General features: G+C 44.1%; 1 protein-coding gene across 2 annotated transcripts in view; it reads left to right on the plus strand.

The window, feature by feature from the left end:
* ripor1 (RHO family interacting cell polarization regulator 1) overlaps window positions 1–27,721 on the plus strand; it is a 229,897-nt gene that overhangs the window by 144,385 nt on the left and 57,791 nt on the right. For both annotated transcript variants that reach the window (XM_038806778.1, XM_038806779.1), the window contains exons 9-11: window positions 13,341–13,384; window positions 19,042–19,167; window positions 22,249–22,397. In XM_038806778.1, the coding sequence (XP_038662706.1) occupies window positions 13,341–13,384; window positions 19,042–19,167; window positions 22,249–22,397 (319 nt within the window). The remainder of the gene's footprint in view (window positions 1–13,340; window positions 13,385–19,041; window positions 19,168–22,248; window positions 22,398–27,721) is intronic.

Below are 27,721 nucleotides of genomic sequence, written 5' to 3' on the forward strand. Positions count from 1 at the left end.
CCCACTGGTGGGTCACAGGCGGGAGTCAGGCGGGTCGCGGCGTTCCTGATCGCGGAAAGAAGTGCCCAACAACCGCAATCGGCTTTTAGAAATGCGGGCCGACTACGACCGGCTTTCAAGAATGCTGGCCGCCCAGTGCATGCGTGCCCCCTCAGCCGGATGTAGCAGTGTACAGGCTCCGAGCCCAGCGGGGCAGACCGACTCCTCCAGATGTCAGCACACTGTCCCAGGAACAGCTGGAGTCTTCCTACCAGAAGTGACAGCAGAGATCATGTCACACGCCCCTAACACTGACTGACATCACATGTTCTGGGTGTGAAATCGCCAGCAAGGAAGCAACAAGATGGGAGAATTGAACTGAACCATTTTGTAATAAGGAAGAGAAGGCCAGAGACACAATAAGGCCATAATCTCACAACTAAATCTGCTGGAGAGGGCTGTACGGGAGAGTCCATGGCAGGACAAAGCAGTGCTGGTGTGAGCTCCAGGACCACTGATGAACAACCCATTAAGAAGAAGCTGAGATCGGACACAAAGCAGTATAAAGATGATTTTTTAAGGCATGGCTTTATTAATTGTGCCACTGCAAATCAGGATGCGCAGCCCATGTGTGTTATATGCAGGGAACTACTGGCAAATTAAAGTTTCAAACCCTCAAAACTTCAAAGGCATTTGAAGACGAAGCATGGTGAGTTCGAAGACAAACCTCTTGATTTTTGGATGCAGCCAGGGCTTAACATCGAATGGCAAAGAAATGAAATCGTAAGGACCAAGCAGCCTCACCTGTCGCATTAAAGATGAGAAGTAATGATGGGTCGCGAAGGTCGGCCAGTTAATAAAAGTGGGTCCAGGCAAAAGAAGTTTGAAAAACCCACTGTACTGGATAATGAAAATCATACAGCGGCTTTTCAAAATCGTGACTGGTGCTAAATTGGGTTCATTTGGATTTTGTATCTGTACATCCAGGTCAGACTGAATCTGCCTTCCTTTAGTCAAGGGTGGCGTCTTTGAACAAATATTGCTTTAGAAAGTATTTTTTGAAAAAGCAAGCTTTTTAAAATGAAATTGCTATAATGCCTTAAAGCCGAGCCTCATTAGGCCTCGGAAGTATTGTCTTCATTTAAAATTCCTAGTTACTCCCCTTTTGTTAACCGAACATGATACCAGTTATGGCAGGGGGTCATTGTGTTGCTTACACTTAAAGTGATAACGATGGCTCATGTCTCTCTGCTCTTTCTTCTAATGATCACGGTTTGCTGAATACTTTTCACAAAGACTTTGTTTTTTTCATGTCGCCCCGTAGGAATGGTTTTGCTCTTGAAATGCAGCAGTTGTGTTCGAACCAGTAACTTGACTTTTATAAAGTGGTGACTGCTGCCTGCTATAACACTCGCTGCTGATGAGCAATGTTCAACAGATATTGTAAATTACATCACCTCGACGTCTTGTAAAACGTGCAAGTAGAATTAGCAGTTATCAGGCTGGTTCCGGCAGCTGAAATGTGGGTTACTAGGCAACAGTGATAATTGCATTATCTTTTGGAGCTGTGGGTGGAAAACATGTCACTGGCTAAAGATTACAATATGAGGATGAAGAACACTGACAATCACTTCATTATACTGGTGTTAAAGCAAAGGATTTCAAGTAAAAGTAAAATGTGTCTTGCATCAGGAGAGGAGCAGCAGACCCTTCAATGTAGGGTTTCAGATATAAATTCCAATTATTTGTGCAAACAAAGCTGCAGTGACAGGGCAGCATTGTAATAAAGCTACAGTCACTTTTGTGATTGTCTCAATTTGCGACTGATTTAATAAATTAACAGGATGTGAAATGCTTATTTGTTTAGAAAATGTTGCTACTATATGTTCTGATTAACAGGTCACCCCCTCTATGCTGGGCCTGCCTGTGGGCGGTAGGAGATGCTGGATGTGGGGCAACGGGAGACCCCGGATCAAGGTCCGGGTCTGTAGGCGTCAGCAGCACACCCTGGGTCCGGGAACGGGTGGGGGAGCATACCGTGGGAGCCACCCCCGGGTGGCAGGAGGCCCTGGGTCTGGGTCTGCCGGGAGGGGGGGGGGGGGGGGGGTCAGCCAACCAACCAACCGAATACAGCCTGATATCTTCTTTACAAACTTTGCATATATTTCCAAGTAGGGAGCGGAATAACGTTGCATTAAAGGTGATGGTGAAATTGATCTATTTACAGCTGAGTTGTCTAACAATATTTAATCTTAGGAGCAGAAGTAGAACGTGTATTTGTCACAGCCTTGTCTGTGCAGTCATACACATCCACAGCCTTGTCTGTGCAGTCATACACATCCACAGCCTTGTCTGTGCAGTCATACACATCCACAGCCTTGTCTGTGCAGTCATACACATCCACAGCCTTGTCTGTGCAGTCATACACATCCACCGCCTTGTCTATGCAGTCATACACATCCACAGCCTTGTCTGTGCAGTCATAGCTAGTGGTGTCCCTCAGGGATCCGTGTTGGGCCCACAATTGTTCACAATTTACATAGATGATTTGGAGTTGGGGACCAAGGGCAATGTGTCCAAGTTTGCAGATGACACTAAGATGAGTGGTAAAGCGAAAAGTGCAGAGGATACTGGAAGTCTGCAGAGGGATTTGGATAGGTTAAGTGAATGGGCTCGGGTCTGGCAGATGGAATACAATGTTGACAAATGTGAGGTTATCCATTTTGGTAGGAATAACAGCAAACGGGATTATTATTTAAACAATAAAATATTAAAGCATGCCGCTGTTCAGAGAGACTTGGGTGTGCTAGTGCATGAGTCACAGAAAGTTGGTTTACAGGTGCAACAGGTGATTAAGAAGGCAAATGGAATTTTGTCCTTCATTGCTAGAGGGATGGAGTTTAAGACTAGGGAGGTTATGTTGCAATTGTATAAGGTGTTAGTGCAGCCACACCTGGAGTATTGTGTTCAGTTTTGGTCTCCGTACTTGAGAAAGGACGTACTGGAGCTGGAGGGTGTGCAGAGGAGATTCACTAGGTTAATCCCAGAGCTGAAGGGGCTGGATTATAAGGAGAGGTTGAGTAGACTGGGACTGTACTCGTTGGAATTTAGAAGGATGAGGGGGGGATCTTATAGAAACATTTAAAATTATGAAGGGAATAGATAGGATAGATGCGGGCAGGTTGTTTCCACTGGCGGGTGACAGCAGAACTAGGGGACATAGCCTCAAAATAAGGGGAAGTAGATTTAGGACTGAGTTTAGGAGGAACTTCTTCACCCAAAGGGTTGTGAATCTATGGAATTCCTTGCCCAGTGAAGCAGTTGAGGCTCCTTCATTACATGTTTTTAAGGTAAAGATAGATAGTTTTTTGAAGAATAAAGGGATTAAGGGTTATGGTGTTCGGGCCGGAAAGTGGAGCTGAGTCCACAAAAGATCAGCCATGATCTAATTGAATGGCGGAGCAGGCTCGAGGGGCCAGATGGCCTACTCCTGCTCCTAGTTCTTATGTTCTTATACACATCCACAGCCTTGTCTGTGCAGTCATACACATCCACAGCCTTGTCTGTGCAGTCATACACATCCACAGCCTCGTCTGTGCAGTCATACACATCCACAGCCTTGTCTGCAGTAATACACATCCACAGCCTTGTCTGTGCAGTCATACACATCCACAGCCTTGTCTGTGCAGTCATACACATCCACAGGCTTGTCTGTGCAGTCATACACATCCACAGGCTTGTCTGTGCAGACATACACATCCACAGCCTTGTCTGTGCAGTCATACACATCCACAGCCTTGTCTGTGCAGTCATACACATCCACAGCCTTGTCTGTGCAGTCATACACATCCACAGCCTTGTCTGTGCAGTCATACACATCCACAGCCTTGTCTGTGCAGTCATACACATCCACAGCCTTGTCTGTGCAGTCATACACATCCACCGCCTTGTCTGTGCAGTCATACACATCCACAGGCTTGTCTGTGCAGTCATACACATCCACAGGCTTGTCTGTGCAGTCATACACATCCACAGGCTTGTCTGTGCAGTCATACACATCCACAGGCTTGTCTGTGCAGTCATACACATCCACAGCCTTGTCTGTGCAGTCAAACACATCCACAGCCTTGTCTGTGCAGTCATACACATCCACAGCATTGTCTGTGCAGTCATACACATCCACCGCCTTGTCTGTGCAGACATACACATCCACAGCATTGTCTGTGCAGTCATACACATACACAGCCTTGTCTGCAGTAATACACATCCACAGCCTTGTCTGTGCAGTCATACACATCCACAGGCTTGTCTGTGCAGTCATACACATCCACAGGCTTGTCTGTGCAGTCATACACATCCACAGGCTTGTCTGTGCAGTCATACACATCCACAGCCTTGTCTGTGCAGTCATACACATCCACAGCCTTGTCTGTGCAGTCATACACATCCACAGGCTTGTCTGTGCAGTCATACACATCCACAGCCTTGTCTGTGCAGTCATACACATCCACAGCCTTGTCTGTGCAGTCATACACATCCACAGCCTTGTCTGCAGTAATACACATCCACAGCATTGTCTGTGCAGTCATACACATCCACAGCCTTGTCTGTGCAGTCATACACATCCACAGCCTTGTCTGCAGTCATACACATCCACAGCCTTGTCTGTGCAGTCATACACATCCACAGCCTTGCCTGTGCAGTCATACACATCCACAGTCTTGTCTGTGCAGTTATACACATCCACAGCCTTGTCTGTGCAGTCATACACATCCACAGCCTTGTCTGTGCAGTCATACACATCCACAGCCTTGTCTGTGCAGTCATACACATCCACAGCCTTGTCTGTGCAGTCATACACATCCACAGCCTTGTCTGTGCAGTCATACACATCCACAGCCTTGTCTGTGCAGTCATACACATCCACAGCCTTGTCTGTGCAGTCAGACACATCCAAAGTCTTGCCTGTGCAGTCATACACATCCACAGCCTTGTCTGTGCAGTCATACACACCCACAGCCTTGTCTGTGCAGTCATGCACATCCACAGCATTGTCTGCAATCATACACATCCAGAGCCTTGTCTGCAGTAATACACATCCACAGCCTTGTCTGCAGTAATACACATCCACAGCCTTGGCTGTGCAGTCATACACATCCACAGAATGGGAATCACATTGAAATGTTTTTAAAATCTGGATATAATATACTTGGTAGTTACACAGTGTTGTGACTGTTACATTCATGTTGGAACCAGGCTCGTGGGACCAATCGAGGTGCCCTACAGTCGCATTCGTATTGATTTGAAATACAAATTTTGCGAGAATCACTTTATCCAACCAACCAACCTGATTCCAATAACTGCTTTTTAAAAACAATTACTCAGTTTAGTTTCTTGTCAGTTCTCCTGAAGCACTTGATTAGCAAGGCACAGAACTTTCTATTCCAGTAGCTGGCAGTTTTACAGATTTTTCTATAAAGATACAAACAGCTCTAATTTAAACCTGACCAGCCAAGCCTAAAGCAATTGTATATTGTACAATAGAGCGAAGTTACGTCATGTTATCATTGATGTCTTGTGAATAGGATTGTTGCCTTTTGCTCAGTCAAAAGTGTGACCGTGGCCTGACTCTGAATGGAACTGCCGGCTCGTGAGGGACTGAAGTCTGTCTTTTAGTTACTGAGGCTATCAAACTATAAAAGTTGCAAGAAGGGGACCAATGATCCAATTTGTGAGATGATGGATGGCTCTGCTTCTTCTGAACGGTGCAGTTGATTTCAGAAAACAAAAGAGAAGATGTGTCACATTATTGTTATGATGTTAACAAGGGTGGCACAGTGGTGCAGTGATTAGCACTGCTGCCTCATGGCGTCGAGGACCCCGGTTCGGTCCCGACCCCGGGTCACTGTCCATGTGGTGTTTGCTAATTTTTCCCCGTGTCTTCGTGGATCTCACACCCACAGCACAAAGATGTGCAAGGAACGTCAATTGGCCAAGCTAAATTGCCCCTTAATTAGAAATAATAAATAAATACATTTTTAAAAGTATCGTAATGATACTTTTTAAATGATACTTGGGCACATTTTAAACATTTATTTTAAACATACAATTTAAAAATGATACTTGGGCAGCACGGTAGCACAGTGGATAGCATCGTGGCTTCACAGCGCCAGGGTCCCAGGTTCGATTCCCCGCTGGGTCACTGTCTGTGCAGAGTCCGCACATTCTCCCCGTGTCTGCGTGGGTTTCCTCTGGGTGCTCCGGTTTCCTCCTACAGTCCAAAGATGTGCAGGTTAGGTGGTTTGGCCATGCTAAATTGCCCTTAGTATCCAAATCGTTTAGGAGGGGTAATTGGGTTATGGGGATAGGGTAGAAGTGAGGGCTTGAGTGGGTCGGTGCAGACTCGATGGGCCGAATGGCCTCCTTCTGCACTGTATGTTCTATGTCATTCTATATGATATTAACAAATTGGACAGAATTTTTAAATAGCCACCGGTTTTGTTGTTTTAACTTGCTCAAACTGTTAGCAAATCATCATTTATTTTACAAGTCTTACTTAAGAATAGATTGGACCTTTTTAAACTTATTTTCTAAACTTAGGCTACATTGTCTTGAGATTACATTAGAGCATGAGAACATGTTCAGCTTTTTATGTGGGGGGTGGGATTTTGTGTTCAAACAAGAAACATATGTTGCAGATCTGTAGAAATATGATTCACGAGAGATGATCTTATTGCGGAGGATGACGCAGCAGGAACTGGGGCAATCCTTTCAGCCAAGCTTTGAGTTTTGTAATCAAGTTCAACAGTACATGATTTTTGTAGAAATATTCTTTTCTTTTTTTTAAATAAATTTAGAGTACCCAATTTTTTCCCCCACTTAAGGGGCAATTTAACATGGCCAATCCACCTAGCCTGCACATCTTTGGGTTGTGGGGTTGAGACCCACACAGACACAGGGAGAATGTGCAAACTCCACACGGATAGTGACCCGGGCCGGGATCGAACGCGGGTCCTCTGTGCTGTGAGGCAACAGTGCTAACCACTGCGCTGCTGTGCTGCCCTTTGAAATATTCGTTTCTAAACCACTGTGTACTTCTGCCCATCAAAGGCAGTAGCTAGGCCTATTATTGGATTTCCAGCTCTGCAGTCGATCGTTCTGGGCATGGCCACTGTGTAATTATGCCTGCTGTTAACTTTCCTGCTTGCCTAGATTGTAAATCTACGGGCAGCACGGTAGCACAAGTGGCTAGCGCTGTGGCTTCACAGCTCCAGGGTCCCAGGTTCGATTCCCTGCTGGGTCACTATCTGTGTGGTGTCTGCGTGGGTTTCCTCCGGGTGCTCCGGTTTCCTCCCACAGTCCAAAGTCGTGCATGTTAGGTGGATTGGCCATGATAAATTGCCCTTGCTGACCTAAAAGCTTGGATGGGGTTATTCGGTTATGGGGATAGGGTTGAAGTGAGGGCTTAAGTGGGTCGGTGCAGACTCGATGGGACGAATGGCCTCCTTCTGCACTGTATGTTCTATGTAAATATGATGTGAGAAAACGTGTTTTCACACAAGCGGTTCAGATCTGGAAGTGTGGTGGAGGAAGGTCCAATCGAGACATTCAAGAGGGCATTAGATGATTACTTGAATGAAAACCATGTGCAGGGGTATGGGGAAAAGTCATGATGCTCATTTGGAGAGCTGGTGCAGACACGATGGGCCAAATGGCCTCTTCCTGTACCATAACAATTCTGTGATTTGTAACGGTGGAAGTGCTGTATCTATTTTCATTTAAACAGCAAGGCCCCAAGTGAATCACATAAATGTTGTTTGGACTGTGGACGATGTAACCTAGGAGGTAATACTGCTTTCTCAGGATGGATGTAGGCCTGTATTTAAATAGAAGATTCATTCGGGCTGCTTGGAATGCTTCAACAGTGGAGCTACTATTTTGTATTTTATTCAGTTTAATTCCGAATTAAAAACTTAACCTGTTCAACTATGTAAAGCCCATCTATTTTTTTAATAAATTTAGTGTACCCAATTATTTTTTTTTCCAATTAAGGGGCAATTTAGCATGGCTAATCCACCTACCTTGCACATCTTTGGGTTGTGGGGGTAAAACCCACGCAAACACGGGGAGAATGTGCAAACTCCACACGGACAGTGACCCAGAGCCGGGATTGAACCTGGGACCTCAGCGTCGTGAGGCAGTAGGGCTAACCCACTGCGCCACCGTGCTGCCCTCATAAAGCACATCTATAATGACGCACAAATTGTGGATGGATATCAAATGTAGTGAAGAGCTTCTGTAGTGATTAATTTTTATTACTTTTGTGCTAGCAACCACTGTAGCTCTGTTTGCAACCATGCGGATATTGTAGTGTACTGTATGTCAGTTATTGATGCATAGGTTCTCACTCTGTACCTCAGGTGGTCACTTGTTGGAGTGCTTGGTTGGTCTGCTGGAAAGAGTCTTGCGTAATACAAATGTTTCCCTAAAAGGCGGAGCCATTTGGAGGAGTGGCAAACCAGGCTCCCTTTATCCACCTATTCATAGCCAACATAAAGAGCCTGGCCACTCCATATGGTCAAGCTTGGAGGAAGGTAGGGTGGAGTGGGATGGTGTGTGTGTTTATATAATAGTGCAGGAGAAAAGGGTGAGAGCGACATCACCAATAGTTCCAGTTCGGGAGTGGGATCAACAGATTTAATATGGTACCTTCTGATACAATTCATTTACCCTCCTGTATGTGCAACTAAATTTCCAAGCCTTGTGATATTCTCTAAACCGTAAAACACAGAGAACCAACACTTTCAATAACTTGTGTTCAATTCTTTAAGCTCAGTCTTCCTCACGAGGGATTTCAGTTCCTCGCTTTTGAGAATATAGCCTCCCATTTCCCTGAACAGTAGCTCCAACTCAGCCCGAAAAGCCCTCTTGCATCTTCTGCCTGCAATGAGTTGTCAGGCAGCCAGGCTCCAGCTCAGTCTACCCCAGCGGCCGACCAGGACTCAGATATTTCGTCTGAGACTGCGTCCCTTGGTATTTGTCAGGCTACACCACACAGTCTCTACTCAGACACAGCTCCAGATTCAAAGCTGTGTTGCTGCCAACTCTCCTCCGTACCCCAACTCTTCTTTGCACGGCTCCAGTACTTCACAGAGCCCCAACTCCTCAGCAACACAGAGCTATCAACACCTCCTGGGACTGCTCTGATCCCCAGTTCCCCCAGCAACAGAGAGCTTACGACAGCACTTCAGCAGCATGGAGTCGATCCTCTTCTTCATTACCGATCCCGTGGTTGGGTTTTCGTACTTAACGCTGGTCGCATGATCAACTTTCAGCACTGCACACCGTGCAGTACACATTAACCAGGAGCTGGCCTCACACCTTCAAAAAAAAACTCACATTTAAAAGAGATGGATTCCCTGACAAAAAACAAGGATGCTGGTTTTGAGCAGCCTGATTAAATTTGCAAGGAGCACTCAATAATTTCTGTTTGATGATTGTTCCATTAATAGACTATTTAAGTAATATTGATTACGGTTTTAAGTAATGAGTTCATGATTAATCTCTCATCCCCTGCCACATCTTATTTATGCTGCACTCAGCTCATGTCTGGAAGAGCCATATCCTGCTCATATTTTCATCTTTCAAAAAACTCTGAGTAACCTTTGGATTTTCTCATTGGTTTTTCACTCCTTTTCTGAATGTGTACTTATTGAGTCAAATCAGACTATTCAAGTAAAGCGAGTCATAACCCCACAGTGTAGTTCCATTTACAATGAGCTTATTTTGAGCTGGAATAGGCTTGAATAGGACTGTGTTTGAATGATCCATTGTGGGTGTTACACAAAGAATTGAACTGAGGAACATATTTGCATGCCTCATCAGCAACTGTGAATGTATAACTGCTGGCAGCGAGATATCCCTTCAGAATATGTCGAGAGCTGTTGGGAGCATAATGGGAAAACTGAATTGTAAGCATTTCATTTTGGGATTGTATCTAAATGCAAATCATAGAAGAATAATTTCATAGAACCATAAACTGGTTACAGCACAGAGGGCATTCATCCTATCATGTCCGTCTGTGCTGGCTCTCTGTAAGAGCAGCTTGCCTCGTCCCCTGCTCCCACTTTTCCCCTGTGGTCCAATAAATCTTTTCTCTTCAAATAGTTCTCCAATTCCCTTTTGATTCTGCCTCCACCATCGGGAAACCCTAGCAGCTCACTGCACAAAATTTTTTTTCCTCATGTCACTGTTGCATTTTTTTTCAGATTAATTTAGAGTACCCAATTATTATTTTTTTTCCAATTGAGGGGCAATTTAACGTGGCCAATCTACCTAACCTGCACATCTTTGGGTTGTGGGGGTGAAACCCATGCAGACATGGGGAGAATGTGCAAATTCCACACGGACAGTGACCCAGGGCCGGGATTCAAAGCCAGGTCCTCAGCGGCGCAGTCCCAGTGCTATCCACTGTGCCACATGCCGCCCTCACTGTTGCATCTTTTGGCCAATCATCTTAAATCTGTGCCCTCTGGTTCGCGATTCTGCTGCCAATGGGAAAAGTTGCTCCCTATCTACTCTGTCCAGACATTCAACACCTCCATCAACCATCTGAAGTCCCTCATCCCTGGAACTATTCTTGTGAATTTTTTCAGCACGCTCTCTAATGCCTTTACATCCTTCCTGATGTATCATGCCCAGAACTGGACACAACACTTCAGTTGAGGCTGAACCAGGATGTATAGATTTACATAACTTACTAGTTTTTGTACTGCTTGCTCCAATTTATACAACTCATGATCCATTATGTTTTGTTAACCACTTTCGTAATCTGCCCTGTCACCTTCAATGATTTGTGCACGTATACTCCCAGGTCCCTCTGCTTTAGCACCTCCTTTAAAATTGTACCCTTTATTTTAATGCCTCTCCTCATTCCTCCTACCAAAATGAATCACTTCAGATTTCTTTGCATTAATCTCCATCTGCCACATGTCTGCCATTCTACCAGACTGTCACATTCTTTTGAGGTTGATCTGTATGCCCCATACAATTCACAATACTTCCAAGTGTTGTGCCGTCCCTAAATTCTGAACTTGTGCCCTGTACACCCAAGTTCAGGTCATTCATATAGTTCAGGAAAAGCAGCGGTTATAACACTCGCCCCTCTGCTGTATTCTTCCTCCAGTCTGAAAAACAACTATTTAGCACTGCACTCTGTTACCTGTCACTCGGACAATTTTGCACCCATGCTGCTATATGCTCCTTGCAAGGTGTAGACCGTATCAAATTAGCCCGTGCTTGCAAAACTCAAAACACAGTGCCCAACATTAGACGTGGTTCTGTGATTGGCCATCTGCTATGTAATCCTCTGTGTGCAAAGAATTATTCTGACAACCAATTTAAGATCATCATTGTGGCGCATTTGGGTGCACTGGAAGCTACATCTATGAATGCACATGGTTATGTTCTTTGCAGACAGAAAGAATATGTAGACACATTGCACTTGTCTCAGCCAAACAAAATTAGTGACAGCCATTTTTCGGGGCAAGACCTTGACCAACGAGAGGCAAGCTGCCTTATTTAAATTTCAAACTATGCTTGGTGGTTAACTGTCAGCCACTGGTGTATTATCCATGGAAACACCTCTGCCAATCAGCACTCTTTTCTCACAGAATAAATTTGTTATTTTCTGAAATTCTTGCGAATTGTCTTGAGTGCAAAATGAAAAACTTTGACAAATATGTATTTTTTTTCAGCAAAATGTAGTTTTGTACTACAAAATAACTATTAACTAAAGGTATTTAAGGGATATGGAGGCAGGTCACAGGTCAACCAAAATTTGCTCGACTGCAGAACAGACTCGGTGACTAAATTACCTCTTCCTATGTACGCGTATTTTGAAGTGTTCTAGTTTGAGACTGGAGATGCTCTGTTTGTTGAAATGTTTCTGCTGATTCTTGGAACCAATACCCACGATACCGCTGACCCATCCCATATCCCTTTCTGGCACTCATAGCAGCCAAGATTATAAATTATTCCTTGCTCCTCAACAATACTTAGCTTTCTTTCAAAATCACCATCATTGCCGATGTTCTGAAGTAAAAAATCTATCTAACCGTACTATCCTTGCCAACTACCACTTTATCTTTAATGTCTTTTTCTTCTCCAAAGTCCTTGAACATATTATCATCTTCCTCTGTCCATCTTCCCTGAACTTCATCTTCAAGTGTATTCAGTCATGTTTTTGCTTCTCTGAGCATAGACTGCTGCATCTTCCTCACATACATGGTGAGATATCTTCTGCAGATATGGGTTTAGCCTTCATGTATATACTGATGAACTCGCCTCTTGACTCTTTCAATGTCCTTTGGGCTACTTGTTCAACATCTAAACTCAGATAAGCCGTAATTTTCTCCAGCTAAACATTAGCGAGGCCAAATCTAGCACCTTTTTCCTGCCACAATCTCTTGCCACCAATTCCACCCCCTCCCTGGCCAGTCTGCAAAGACCAGGTGGGTTCTGCCTTTAATATTTCAGTCAATATCAAGCTAAGATTGAACTACAAATCCAACCCTGCACAAAGACCATTCTAAATCTGTGACCTCACCCAACTTCATCCTACCTCAACCCATCCACCATTGAAATCCTCATTTGAGCCTTTCTCACCTCCAGACTTAATTGCACCAATGTTCACGTGACTGGCCTTCCATGCTCTCTAAGCTCCAGTTCATCTAAAGTTCCACGTCTGTCCCACTTTGCTGCTGTACATTAACACCCGGACCTCCCAACAATTCAAATGTAAAAAACAGCAAATGCTGGGCAAACTCAGCAGGTCTGGCAGCATCTGTGGAGAGAGCCAACGTTTGGCTTAGAGCTCTGCAGAAAAGACATACGGACGCAGAATAATACATGTTTCTCTCTCCGCAGGTGCAGCCAGACCTGCTGAGTTTTTCCAGCATTTTCTGTTTTTATTTCCGCTTTCCAGCATCCGCAGTGTTTAATATTTAAAACGGAGTTTCGCGTTTTATTTTCCATTTTAAAATTCTTGCATGGTACGGCCCAAAGTGAACTAATTGAAAAGGTTGCACTGCTGTTTGCAAACAAGAGGTTTAAATAGAGGGAGCACTCGTACACGAGAATCTGTCTGAGGATTGTCTAGGAGTTTCCTGCAGCTTGCCAGTAGAAGGGGCATCACTCAGCTACAGTCTCGAATGGAGCTTTCCAACATTCATGTTAGTGTATAATATTGCTTACAGTGCCGTGATCAATATTGCTGAAATCATGGTATTTTGTTTCTTTCCTGTGCGCTAACTTCTATGCAAATGTTTTCTTCTAATAACGTTTTGTGTGTCTTGTTTCAGGGCTTGCAGGGTTTGCTCGTCTCTGCCCAGGAGACCAGTATGAGGTGAGGAAATATTTTAAATGGAATTAGATTTTTTTTTTACCCAAACGAATCTCAAAAGATTTAAAATTATTTTCTTTAAATCCATTAAGTGTAGTATCACTTGTTCTGACTCTGTATGTTTTTAGGGAATGTTTGAAAGATGTTGGAACATATCATTACATGGGTGGTGAAAGTTCTTAATTCTTTACATTTTAAGATTAATGTGACCTGGACTCAATCGCCTTGTAGCTTGGGGCATTCACTTTGAGTTCTCTTAACCTCCTGATTGCCAAAACCAATAAAACCATCCTCCTCATCTGAAGATGCTGACTACTTGCTGACTTGCTGGTGTACGGCTCCACTGGTCATTATTAGTAGCACCCCTCACCCAAAGGGCTGTTATTCTTGTGTGAGCTACAGCAGTGAGTTGCAGCAGGCAGGAAGCATAAGTCTGATCCTGTCCTTGACCAACGTCAACTCATACACTCGCCTCTAGTCCAGGGTCACCAGGCAGTAATTATGAACCATAGAGAAATTAGAAAAACATCATGGCACAGAAGGAGGCCATTCATCCCATTGTGTTCATACTGGCAGAGAAAAAAAAGAGTTATCCAACCTAACAGCTCTTGGTCCATCGCCTTGTAGGTTATGGCACATCTAATGTTTAGCCAAGTATTTTATAAATATAATGAGGGATCAGGGGTTATGGGGAGAAGGCAGGAGAAATGGGATGAGAAAAGTATGAGCCATGATTGAATGGCAGAGCAGACTCGATGGGCCGAGTGGCCTAATTCTGCTTCTTTGTCTTATCGTCTTATGCCAGTATTGTCATGGTCCGGAAATGGATGTTCGATCAAGGGTCAGTGGTTTGTAGGTTGGAGGAGGCCTCGCATAGGGAGACCTCCTTCAGGGCTTTGGCTTATGCTCCTCTGCCATTCTCACTGAGTAGGTACTCCTCACATCCAGTGGTAGTTTCCACGTTGAGGGTGTGGAATCAGTGCCGACTACATTTTGGCCTGGAGGGCATGTACAGAAAGGCCCCGATCTGTGGTAACCATAGATTTGTCCCAGCAAAATTGGATGCTAGGTTTATAGACTTGGACCGTTTGGGGATCAAATGCTTCGAGGACCTGTGGGAAGTTTACGGACCCATCTGATCTGACAGAGGCTTACCAATTGCCAGTGGTAATGAGTTCAGATACCTCCAAATAAAGGCCTTTTTGAGTAAAGAGGTGGGTTCGTTCCCAATGTTGCCGTCCTTGGGTCTACAGGATAGGCTCCTCTCATTTTGAGAATTTTGAGGATCCGGGGGTTTTGGTGGGGAAGGAGGCCGATGTGGCTTTTGCCTCCCTGCGAGCCCAAAGGAGAATTTTTTAACTGATGGTCCTTGGATCCACCAAGTATCGGGTCTTGGATGCGAACCTTGCAAAGTTTTTTCATTTGGAGAGAATTAAATTAAGTTTGCCATGAGAGGTTGGAGATGAGGGATTCTTCGTGAGGTGGAAGCTGTCCATCGACTTTTTCAACAAGTATTGGAATGTCAACGGGGGGAGAGAGGAAAGTAGGGGAGGGTGACTGGGTACAGTAACTATTGGTTGTTAAGGGGTAGGGGTGGACTTTATTTTGCTTTAACAAAGCTCTTGGGGGTGTGGCTGATTTATTTGTGTATATATGGGGTGTTTTCTAATGTGTTACTTTGCTATAGTGTTATATGAAGTGTTACTACGTTCTGGAGTGTTTGATATTGTTTTGTTTTATTGACTTCCTGTTTTAAAAAAAATTTCTGGATAGATAAACCTGCGATAAATTATCTTTTTTTTTAAATTCAATCTTTCCTCAAAACGCAATTCTCCATTCTTGGCTGCATCCTCAGAAATGTCCTTTGTACCCTCTCTAATGCGATCACATCCTTCCTGCAAAGCGAAGCATTGACTGGACGTGGTACTCTCACTGTGGCCCGATTAGTGTTTTATACAATTCTAGCATATCCGCCCCACTCTTATCCTGTATGCCTTGACCATTATATCACCTGTCCTACCTTGAGAGACTTATGGATATGTATTCTAAGGCGGTCTTATTCCTCTACACTTCTCAGAATCCTCCCAATTATTGTACATTTCCTTGGCTTGTTTATCTTCCTCAAATGCATCTCTCTGGATGGGATTTCATTTGCTCCTTGACTGTCCATTTGACTATTTCACTGATACCTTCTTTTTCTCTACAGCTTTCTTCCTCTGTCGGACAGTTTTTGTATTATCTGCCAACTTCTTAATCATGGCCTCTACATATAGATCGAATAGGGCGGCACGGTAGCACAGTCGTTAGCACTGTTGCTTCATAGCACCAGGGTCCCAGTTCGATTCCCGCAGTGGGTCATTGTCTGTGCAGAGTCTGCACGTTCTCTCTGTGTCTGTGTGGGGATCCTCCGGTTTCCTCCCACAAGTCCTTGGTTAGGTGCATTGGACATTCTGAGTACTCCCTCAGTGTACCCGAACAGGCACCGGAGTGTGGCAACTAGGGGATTTTCATAGTAACTTCATTGCAGTGTTAATGTAAGCCTACTTGTGAAAATAATAATAAAGATTATAATACCCTGAACAGCAAGGGATCACTACTGAGCCCTGTGGGCCCCATTTGAAGCAGCCTTTCATTCACAAAAACACCATTATCCTTTGCTTCCTGCTACTGAGCCAATTTTAGATTCAATGTCCAGCTTTACCTTGAAACCCACAATCTTTTAATTATCTGCTCAATCTGCCATGTCAAATGACTTGCTAAAATCCATATAAACAATATCAAACATGGTATCCTTATCAACCCTCCTTGTTAACCTTGTTAGTCAGACATGGTCTTCCCTTCACAAATTCATGCTGACTGTCCTAGATTCATTTTTGTCTTTCTAAATGGTGATTAATACTGTCCCTTGGAATTTTTTCCAATCATTTTTCCACCACAGGTATTCTGGTTAGAAGGTATTCGGAGAGACAGGATCTAAAGCATTTAGAGAGGCAAGGACTGATTAGGGACAGTCAGCATGGTTTTGAGAGTGGAAATGTCTCACGAGTCATCATGTCTCACGAATTTGATTGAGATTTTGGAAGGGGTAACCAAGAAGGTAGATGAGGGCAGTGCAGTCGACGATGTCTACATGGACTTTAGCAAGGCCTTTGACCAGGTACCACACGGTAGGTTGTTGCATAAGGTTAAGTCTCACGGGATACAGGGTGAGATAGCTAATTGGATACAGAATTGGCTTGATGACAGAAGAAGGATGGTTGGCGAGGGTTGTTTTTCAAACTGGAGGCCTGTGAACAGCGGTGTGCCTCAAGGATCAGTGCTGGGTCCACTGTTATTTGTTATTTATATTAATGATTTGGATGAGGATTTAGGAGACATGGTAAATTTGCAAATGCTACCAAGGTTGGTGGCATGGTGGACAGTGAAGAAGATTATCTAGGATTGCAACAGGATCTTGATTAATTGGGCCAGTGGGCTGAAGAATGGCAGATGGAGTTTAATTTAGATAAATGTGAGGTGATGCATTTTGGTAGATCGAATCGGGGCAGGACATACTCGGTTAATGGCAGGGTGTTGGGGTGGGTTATAGAACAAAGAGATCTAAGAGTACAGGTTCATAGCTCCTTGAAAGTGAAGTTACAGGTGGACAGGGTGATGAAGAAGGCATTTGGCATGCTTGGTTTCATTGGTCAAAACATTGAATACAGGGGTTGGGACAGCTTGCTGAAGTTGCACATAATATTACTATTAACAGACTTGGAATACTATGTACAGTTCTGGTCACCCTACTATAGAAAGGATATTATTAAACTAGAAAGAGTAGACAAAAGATTTACTAGGATGCGACCAGGACTTGATTGTTTGAGTTATAAGGAGAAGCTGGATAGATGGGGACTTTTTTCCCTGGAGCACAGGAGGCTTAGGGGTGACTTATTATCTATAAAATAATCAGGGGCATAGGTAGATAGTCAACATCTTTTCCCAAAATTAGGGGAGTCTAAAACTAGAGGGCATAGGTTTAAGGTGAGAGGGCAGAGATGCAAAAGGGTCCAGAGGGGCAATTTTTTCACACAGAGGGTGGTGAGTGTCTGGAACGAGCTGCCAGAGGCAGGTGCAATTTTGTCTTTTCAAAAGCATTTGGACAGTTATATGGCTGAGATGGATATAGAGGGATATGGGCCAAATGCAGGCAATTGGGACTAGTTTAGAGGTAAAACTGGATGGCATGGAAAAGTTGGACCGAAAAGCCCGTTTCCATGCTGCAGACCTCTTTGACTATTGTAACTATATGGATATTGTAAAGAAGACAAAGGGTTAACAATCTGATGATGCTTCTCACCACCAGATGGAGTTAAAGAACAGTCATATGAATATCATGTGACTTCTGGGAGAAGGTGGTTAGGCATGAGAGAGATTAGTTGCATAATTGAGAGATCTGTTATTGTATAGCTTAATTTAATAACTTTTACCTTGGAACTTGTTCAAATCTTATTTAAGTAGTGTAAATAAGTCAATTTTGTTCATTGACATAGAACATAGAACAGTACAGCACAGAACAGGCCCTTCGGCCCTCAATGTTGTGCCGAGCCATGATCACCCTACTCAAACCCACGTATCCACCCTATACCCGTAACCCAACAACCCCCCCCTTAACCTTACTTTTTAGGACACTACGGGCAATTTAGCATGGTCAATCCACCTAACCCGCACATCTTTGGACTGTGGGAGGAAACCGGAGCACCCGGAGGAAACCCACGCACACACGGGGAGGACGTGCAGACTCCGCACAGACAGTGACCCAGCCGGGAATCGAACCTGGGACCCTGGAGCTGTGAAGCATTTATGCTAACCACTTGGCTTGATGTTCTTTGTTCCACACTACGTACTCAAGACATCCTGATTAACAAAACATAACATCACAACTATGACACAGGATAGGCTAACTGGTGTGTAAATGCTCAGCCTATACCTCCCTAACATTTTGAACAACGGTACAGCATTAGCAGTTGGCACCATGCTTGCAGCTGGGGTAGATTGAAAAATGATCATCAGAGCCTCCACTTTTTTTCCCCCTTCATTTAGGATGCATTTCATCTGAGCCTGGTGGTTTATCCACTTTCAAAGATGCTAAACATCTCTGTTTCTCCTCCCTCACTATGTTTGCCCTATCTAATATTTTATGCTTCTAGTTCTATTTCATCCGCTTTTTTGTGAAAACAGACGCACACAATTTGTGAAGTTGGGATCCCAAGCTTATTTTATTTCTCTCTCTTTGACCCAGGTGGCGAGGTTAGTTGTAACACTGCTACCTCAGCGCAAGCTGGGAATCATCCATGGGATTTTTGCATGTGTTTGGCTTGGCTCTTCATTGGATAAACATGTGGAGCCATTGGGGAATTTGCTTGAAAGCACAGAACAGCAATGCTTACTTTTTTATTCTGACCAGCTATGAATTTAGGATATGTTTGGTGATAATGCGCTGTAACACAAATTGTTGAAAATTGTAAAATGTAAGTGGGAGATTCTAAGCAATTAATGTCTTAATATTACTGCTGTAGAAATATCCAGATGTTGCTATTTGACCACAGCCTGGCTGAAAGGAGATGCGGGGATGAATATATTTCTGATGAATCATAAATCCATCTAATATCTATTGCCAGATATTCATGAAGTATGGTCGCCAGCGGTGGAAGTTGAAAGGCCGCATTGAAGCAAATGGGAAGCAAGTGTGGGATGGTGAGGAGATGGTATTCCAGCCTCTTGTTACAGAATTCCTCTCAATCAAGGTACGGATCTCTGGGTCACTTGGGAACAGCAACATTCATTTCCCACCTTTCAGTTATTACAATTAATTGAATAAAATCAGCTTGGAGAGAGTGGCAACATATGGTGTTCTCCGATGATGCAAGGAGACACTCTACATGACATTGTTTACTTGACATGTTCCTGTTTGTGAAGAGAAGCCTCTCCAGCAGGGGATCAGCTTATGCTGAGAGCTCTCGCAAATTAGCTGATGCAAGAAGTGACTCTACCGTCTTTATTTCGACAGACTGGGGCCTAAATTTAAGCTTCTGACCATTAATCTTAGCTGTACTTAAAAAATAAAACTATTTTGAGCAAAAACTGAAGTGTAAACAAAGACTGGAAGATAAAATTCTTCTTTTCTGTTCCCACACTCTTCCTGACTACAATGTTTTCCACAGAAGAATGCCTAAGTAATCTCCTCCCCCTCTAAGAGCTCATGTACCGCTCCCTCTGACTATCCAGCTGAATTTAGCACAAGGTTTTCAACCTATGCACAGCTCTTTGTACAACGCTGTGCTAGCCCAAACCAAGCTGTTTGGTTGTGTTCCAGATCTTAAAATCCTGGTGATTGTGATGGTTTTTGCCTAACCCAGTGATGGGCAACTTGGGTTAGTGAGTGGTCTGCATGAGTGGCCCTCCTTGATCTCAGTGAGCCACAAGATTGAAACCGGGTTTGTTCACTAACCATAACCCTATGAATAAGATTGAATACATTTAATATATACAGAATATATCACAACTAGTTATAGAAAATGCTTAATCATTCACGTGTCAATCGGAGTATAATCAACTTCAAGTGATAAAAACAAAATAAATATTTACACTTTGGGTGCAGAGGGAATTCATGGCTCTCACAGTCAATGTTGTGAGCAATCAGCACGCACCTGACTTCACATATCCTTGCTTTACCTGTTTCTCACTTCAGTCATACCGGCAGGAAAAAAAGTGCAGATGGAAATCAGTGAAATGTGGCGACCCTGCATGTGGGCAATGGTCAACAAAATGTCTCGTGGGCGGCACTCAGAACCCAGATGGGCCGCATGGCCCCTGCCTGCAGATTGCCCATCACTGACCAAGACCATATGGCTAGAGAGGGAGATGAAGTAACGGGAGGTTAACATAGAACAGTACAGCACAGTACAGGCCCTTCGGCTCACGATGTTTTGCCGACCACTTATCCTATTCTAAGATCACCTAACCTACACCCCTTCAATTGACTGCTGTCCATGTGCCTGTCCAAGAGTCGCTTAAATATTCCTAATGACTCTGACTCCACCACCTCCGTTGGCAGTGCATTCCATGCACACACCACTCTGTGTACAGAACCAACCTCTGACATCCCCTATACCTTCCTCCAGTCACCTTAAAATTATGCCCCCTCGTGACAGCCATTTCCACCCTGGGGAAAAAACTCTGGCTATCTACTCTATCCGTGCCTCTCATCACCTTGTAAACCTCTATTAAGTCACCTCTCTTCCTTCTTCGCTCCAGTGGGAAAAGCCCTAGCTCACTCAACCTTTCTTCATAAGACATGCCCTCCAGTCCAGGCAGCATCCTGGTAAATCTCCTCTGCACCCTCTCCAAAGCATCCACATCCTTCCTCTAATGAGCCGACTAGAACTGGACACAATATTCCAAGTGTGGTCAAACTAGGATTTTGTAAAGCTAGTACCAAGATGTTGAGGTGCTTTTTGACCTGCGGTGTCCATAAGTCTTATTGTCAAACTTGGGCTTAGTGTAAAAAAAAAAGAATGAAAAACTGTTGCACAGGATGAAAACTCTTCTAAGTTTGCAGCGCTTCCACTGGACTCGACAGGGGAAAGGGTCAGCCCAAGTATTTTTTACATCTCACTATGGTTGTTTATAGCATGATGGTAGGCTCCTTTATTGAAAGCTTTGATTTCTTGCTGGGGTGACAGTCCCATTTACACTAATTGTTTGAACTCACCAGGAAAGTTCAGGGAAGGTAGAGACATCAGTACTTAGTAAAGGGAATGGGAATCCTTGCTGATGTCTGTACTGCTACGTTACCTGAGATCTCTTAACCCACACTGGGAATTGAACCTTGACGTTTACTGGCCGAGACATCTCTGATATTTACTGTGTAAACTCATTGGCGTCTCAGTGAAGACAGGCCGAGTGAGATTTAAAATGGAGCAGAGTGATGGCTAACTTGGGTTTTAGTGAATTTAGCAACCTTTCAAAATCAAACAGCACCTGCAACTCTGAGGATTGATTGTCAAGCTATTCATTTTCTGATGGCCTGGGAATTTTTTACAGGTGAATATCCATTTAACAAAGTAGGCACCGGAAGACATTCTGATGATTCACAACTGTTTTATTGTGATACTACAGTTCAATACAAAGACTGGTTTCCATTTTTCCCTTCCAGATCCTCTCCCTGTCCAGAAGCCTTCTCTCAGTCACCTGAGGAAGGAGCAGTGCTCCGAAAGCTCATGTTTGAAACAAACCTGTTGGACTTTAACCTGGTGTTGTAAGACTTCTTACTGTGCTCACCCCAGTCCAACGCCGGCATCTCCACATCATGGCCACTGGGGAAAACCCAGCAGTGAAGTACAAGCTTCAATGAGCATCACTTGCTCTCAATTCAGTCTGAAGCAAAGCCTGATTTTCTCTTAAAGACCTGAATTTCTAACATTGTCAGGGAAAGCATGCCAAAAGCAAGTCTGCATTTCCAACCTGCTACATACTACCGCCCCTCCCCTCCCAAATAGAGGACAGGGAAAATGTTTTTTAAAGATCCAAGAAGAAATATTTGAGGTTAAAGAAGAAAGAAATTTCAGGAGCAATCTTAATCTGGGTTTCCACAACGGTTGAGTCATTATGTCGGCCTACTACAGCTTCAAAAAGACTCCACATTGCAGTACTTTTGTCGATATATTAAACTAGTGAGCAAAACCGCACTTAAAGCAACGACAACAACATGGAATGCTTCATTCATAATGGAAAAGGCACTAGTGCATGATTTTTCTTTGGTCTTGATAAGAACTGTTTTGGAAAGCTATGAAGCATCAAAGACATTAATCAGTTCACTCTTGCAGGTAACGGAACTGAAAAGCCTGGCAAATCACGTCATAGTTGGCAACGTCTCCTGCGAAACAAAAGATTTGTTTGCAGCCCTGCCTCAGTCTGTCGCTGTGGATATCAATGACCTGGGAACTATTAAACTCAGCCTAGAGGTCATTTGGAAGTAAGTCTTTCATAGTCTAAAAACCAGATGAGATTAGTCTTTTGTAGTGTGTTCATGGCACGGAAAACGCTTTGTCCACAGTAAGAGCTTGTAAGAATACTAGATAATCAAATGATTACTTTCATCTGATTACAATGGACCCTTTCACTTGCACTCTGTTACTAGTACTGCTGTGATTTTTACAAGTGTGTCTTTCAGAATTATTGCACAACTGTAGAGCACCCTGTTAGTCCTTTAATTCAGAGTCCACTTCCTGTTTTATGAAGTTTTCAACAGAATGTTACATATTTATCAGTAAGTCAACAGATCTCTTGCAGAATAAAAAGACTGGACAAATCCGGATGCTCTCCCACACTGACACTGTGCGCATGGTGCAACCTGCACATCATTTAATGCCTGCACCCCTTTTCCGCAGTCACACAATTCCTTAAGAAGTGATAAAAGGCCTTGCCCTACCACCCCTTCCCTCGGGAAATCATGCAACATCCAGGAGACTGCAGTGATTGGTTCTCCAACTCTTTCCTGCCAGCCCACCTTCCTTTTTAAAATAAATTTAAAGTACCCAATTCACGTGACCAATCCACCTACCCTGCACATCTTTGGGTTGTGGGGGTGAAACCCACACAAACACAGGGAGAATGTGCAAACTCCACGCGTACAGTGACCCAGGGCTGGGATCGAACCTGGGACCTCAGCGCCGTGAGGCAGCAATGCTCACCACTGCGCCACCATGCTGCCCTCCACCTACCTTTTATGATGAAAGTTTCCACCTCAGGAAATTTTTCCGCTCCATTTTACGCATTCTCTGCAAAATTATCAGTGTACACTCTAGCCACTTATTCCAGAGGTTGACCGCGCTGAGGAAAGAAAGTAACATCCTGACATCCAATAAAGATATTGTGACTAATACTGATGCCCCCAGTTCTGCCTTACTTAACAAGCTTTAGTAACTTAATCTACAATGACAGGGTCCCATTCCTTCATTTAAAATTTTAAAAAAAAATAAATTTAGAGTACCCAATTCATTTTTTTTCCAGTTAAGGGGCAATTTAGCGTGGCCAATCCACCTACCCTGCACATCTTTGGGTTGTGGGGGTGAAACCCACGCAAACACGGGGAGAATGTGCAAACTCCACACTGACAGTGACCCAGAGCCGGGATCGAACCTGGGACCTCGGCGCCATGTGGCAACTGGGTTAACCCACTGCGCCACCATGCTGCCCACAAATTCCTTCATCATTGTAAATATCTCTCATCATACCTCTTTGAAGCCTACACTTTTTTCCCCAAGGATAAAAAGTGCCATCTCTTCAAATCTGTCCTGATAACCTTACTCTAGGGTCTGAAGGCCCTTAATCAATTGAGTCCTTCGAGCCTTTTCCAGGATGTTGCTATCCCTCATAATGTAAGAGAACCAAAACCATACCTGGGGCTAGACAAGGCAAGAGTAGGACTTGTAGTTTAATAGTTAATTGTCCTACCTGTGCATCCTAACTATATAAACTTTCACAGTATTACTGTCCAACTGGCTACATAATGAGCAGTTCCATCAAGAGTAGGACTAAAAGTCCTAAAATCTGTGAAAGCAAGAGAACTGTAAACCTTTCAGCTCACTGAAGTCAAGATAATTTTGCAATACTCTGTGATCAAAACCCAGTTAAGGATTAAACAGAAAAACAGAAATTGCTGGAAACACTCAGTAAGGACAGACTGCATCCATAGAGAAATAAAGTTGATGTTTCTGGTCGATGGCCTTTCATCAGACTGAAACTTTAATTCTCTACAGCCCTGTCTGACTTCTTGTTTCCAGCATTTTCTAATTTTTATTTAAGGTTTCCAGCATCTGTAATATTTTGTTTTGGCCCATTAATGTTTGTTCATCAATAAATTGGGGTTTTACTCCAGGGCAGTCCATGACTCTGGATTTCCTCTAGGTTTTCTTGATGCCCTTCCTGGATACCGGACCCCGTTCTTCGGGCATTTTAAGACACAAGACTGGAATATATTAATTATCTTTTGTCTTCTTCTAAAGTGCATGAAGGAAAGGGACTTAATTTGACTCACCTCAAAGGCCTCGCACCAACAGGCTCAGGTAGTGCACGAGGGGAAAGGGAACAGCGTAATTTGGAGTATGGAGCTATTTGGCAGTATGGAGTATGGCAGCACGGTAGTATTGTGGATAGCACAATTGCTTCACAGCTCCATGGTCCCAGTTTCGATTCTGGCTTGGGTCACTGTCTGTGCGGAGTCTGCACATTCTCCCCGTGTCTGCGTGGGTTTCCTCCGGGTGCTCCGGTTTCCTCCCACAGTCCAAAGATGTGCAGGTTAGGTGGATTGGCCATGATAAATTGCCCTTAGTGTCCAAAATTACCCTTAGTATTGGGTGGGGTTACTGGGTTATGGGGATAGGGTGGAGGTGTTGACCTTGGGTAGGGTGCTCTTTCCAAGAGCCGGTGCAGACTTGATGGGCCGAATGGCCTCCTGCACTGTAAATTCTATGATACTACTACATAAACATCAAGATTATCAGAGACATTGTTTGAATCCCAGTGCCAGCAACAGGAATAATTAAATTTGTGTAATATTCTTCTCTCCTTGTGGTTTGCCAAGACACAGTTATGTGTTTGCCAGTTGTCCACCTCTATCTCTGCCAAGTGGCTTAATTTATGAATCTTGATGCAGATTGTAGATAGGCTATTTGACTGCAGGGCTCATCATTTTTGGCCCTAATCTATCCCAAGCTTCCATGCTTTCCACAGGGATATTGCTTAATTTGGAGAACAAACTCTGACTGCTGATCCCTACGCCTCCTCCCCCTCTCTCTTTCCCCTCCCCAAACCGTGAGTCCTTAAACCAGTTGTCCTTCCCCTGTTGTTTGTGGGTCATATAAATTCACTAAGTGTAAATGTGTGATTGAACTGAGGACTCTTTTATTCACTCATTTTAATAATCGGTTATTACATATTTAAACTTGGTGAACATCAAGTCAGCTGATAAAATAGTTCTCTAAAATATGGTGTCGGTTTGGGGATTTTTCAGCTCCACTCACTAAAACTGTTAATTGTGTAAGTACAATGGGAAATGGGATCTGTGCACAGCAGAGTTTTATTGCCTTGCTCACCTGAGATGGATTATCTCTGCTGTTAATCTTTTCCGTCATTATGTGTTTCTTTCCAGTTAGGATTAGTCCCTCTCAACATTTGGATTGGATCTTGAAAGAGATTTGGTTGCTAAGGTGTCTTTAAGATTTGAGAATTGTGGCCTGAAGACCCTCTGATATGGATTGAATAAGAAATAAAGGTTTTAGTGTAGTTCGGCATGATTTTGAGCGATACACAAGGCGACAATGTTCTTTGTGTCCGTCAAAGTGACCTTGCAAGTAGCTTTTATTCCCTTACTCGAATAGTTCAAATCCATTGATGCATTATTCATTCTTGCCCTTTCAATCATTTCCCTTTCTAACAGCACTGTGGGTGTACCTACATTACGTGGAATGTAGCAGTTCAAGAAGGTGGCTCAAAGCCATCTTCTTGAGGGCAATTAGGTATGGGTAATAAATGCTCGCCTGGCCAGCTGTGTTATCTTTCCGTGTTTTTATACACAAGCCCCACTAGTTACAATCCACAGTTGCACTTCCTTCAATTCTGTAGGTGCAAGGGTTTGATGTTATTTTGAGTGATGTAACTTTGTATTCCTCCTCTGTGGTGGGTGGAAATGCTGCTGAGGTAATAGGAAGAGTGTTTTTCTACGTCAGGGAGGAGTATTCATGTACTGATGGTCAATTTTTACACACTTTGATCTTATAAAAAGTAAGAAAATATGCTGATGAATGAATCAGAATGTGAGATGGCCTGCCGAAAGGAGGCCATTTGACACTGACACTGAATCTTCGTGCTGGTGAGAATACTTATTTAATTGAAAGCTCAAGTAAATGGGCAGCACGGTAGCATTGTGGATAGCACAAATGCTTCACAGCGCCAGGGTCCCAGGTTCGATTCCCCGCTGGGTCACTGTCTGTGTGGAGTCTGCACATTCTCCCCGTGTGTGCGTGGGTTTCCTCCGGGTGCTCCGGTTTCGTCCCACAGTCAAAAGATGTGCAGGTTAGGTGGATTGGCCATGATAAATTGCCCTCGGGGTCCAAATTGCCCCTTAGTGTTAGGTGGGGTTTCTGGGTTATGGGGATAGGGTGAAGGTATGGGCTTGGGTAGGGTGCTCTTTCCAAGAGCCAGTGCAGACTCGATGGGCCGAATGGCCTCCTTCTGCACTGTAAATTCTATGAAAGCTCATGGATTGCCCTTCCCACCATCTCAGGAGTTGGCAGCAAACACATTCCCATCCATGCTGGCTGCCCCATACCTGTTTGACGCTCAAAGGCGCATTAATTAGCGGGAGGCAGAACTTCTGCCCCTCAGTCAGGAGGCAGTCACCACTTGAGGAGCTGTCAGACAATCTGATTGACTGGAAATTCTCTAGTCCCTGCAGCTGTAGAAGCTGCAGTAAACGGGACTGGGAGTACAAGCAGTCCCCAGGGCTAAAGTCCCAGTCATCCAAGACCAGGTAACTAGAGTTTCAGGGTGAGGAGGATAGGTGAGACATATGGGGATGGGAGAGTGCTGGGTGGGGGGCTAGGGTGCCAGAACAGAGACCTGGGTGGCGGGGCTGAAGGAATCACCACGGGGATTGGGTGGGAGCAGCTGAGGGAGGCACAGCCCCTTCCCGCCTGAGGCCGAAACAGGGTTAATTTTCAAGCCATCCACACCCAGTCCCTGAACTCCTCCTTTCAGCCTAAATATTGAGGCTGGGTGGGAAACCACCCTCAAGTGGCCAATAATTTGGCAATAAAGAGCCTCAATTAAGGCCAGGGTGGCCGATGTGGAATTGGGGAGAGATCGGGGCAGGCAGGAACCTGATGGGGAGGCCCTCTGAAAAATGTTCTGGTCCCACCACCGTGATCACCATCTACAAACCCACCGGTGGGGGAAGTAAAATTCTGCCCCGATGTCAGTTCCTCATACCCTCTCCCCACTGTGCATTGAAATTTAAATTTATGATGCAGTGATTAATTCTGGAATTAATAATGCTGTTGGTTGATAAAATTTTAGTTGGCCCAAAGGTGGATATGTGGGGTTAGTTTACACGATCAGCCATAATCTCATTGAATGGCAGCAAAACAAGCTTGAGGAGCTGCGTGGCCTGTTTGTTTCTATGTTCCTGTGGTAATTTGTGCAAATCTTGTAGTTAGTTAGATCCCAATGTGTGCCGTAATTTGTGTGGAATTATTTTTTAAATCCTCCTTTAATCAAAACGTCTAATCCTTTTCTCCC

This window comes from Scyliorhinus canicula, chromosome 9, assembly GCF_902713615.1.
Source record: "Scyliorhinus canicula chromosome 9, sScyCan1.1, whole genome shotgun sequence".
NCBI classification, from domain to species: Eukaryota; Metazoa; Chordata; class Chondrichthyes; order Carcharhiniformes; family Scyliorhinidae; genus Scyliorhinus; species Scyliorhinus canicula.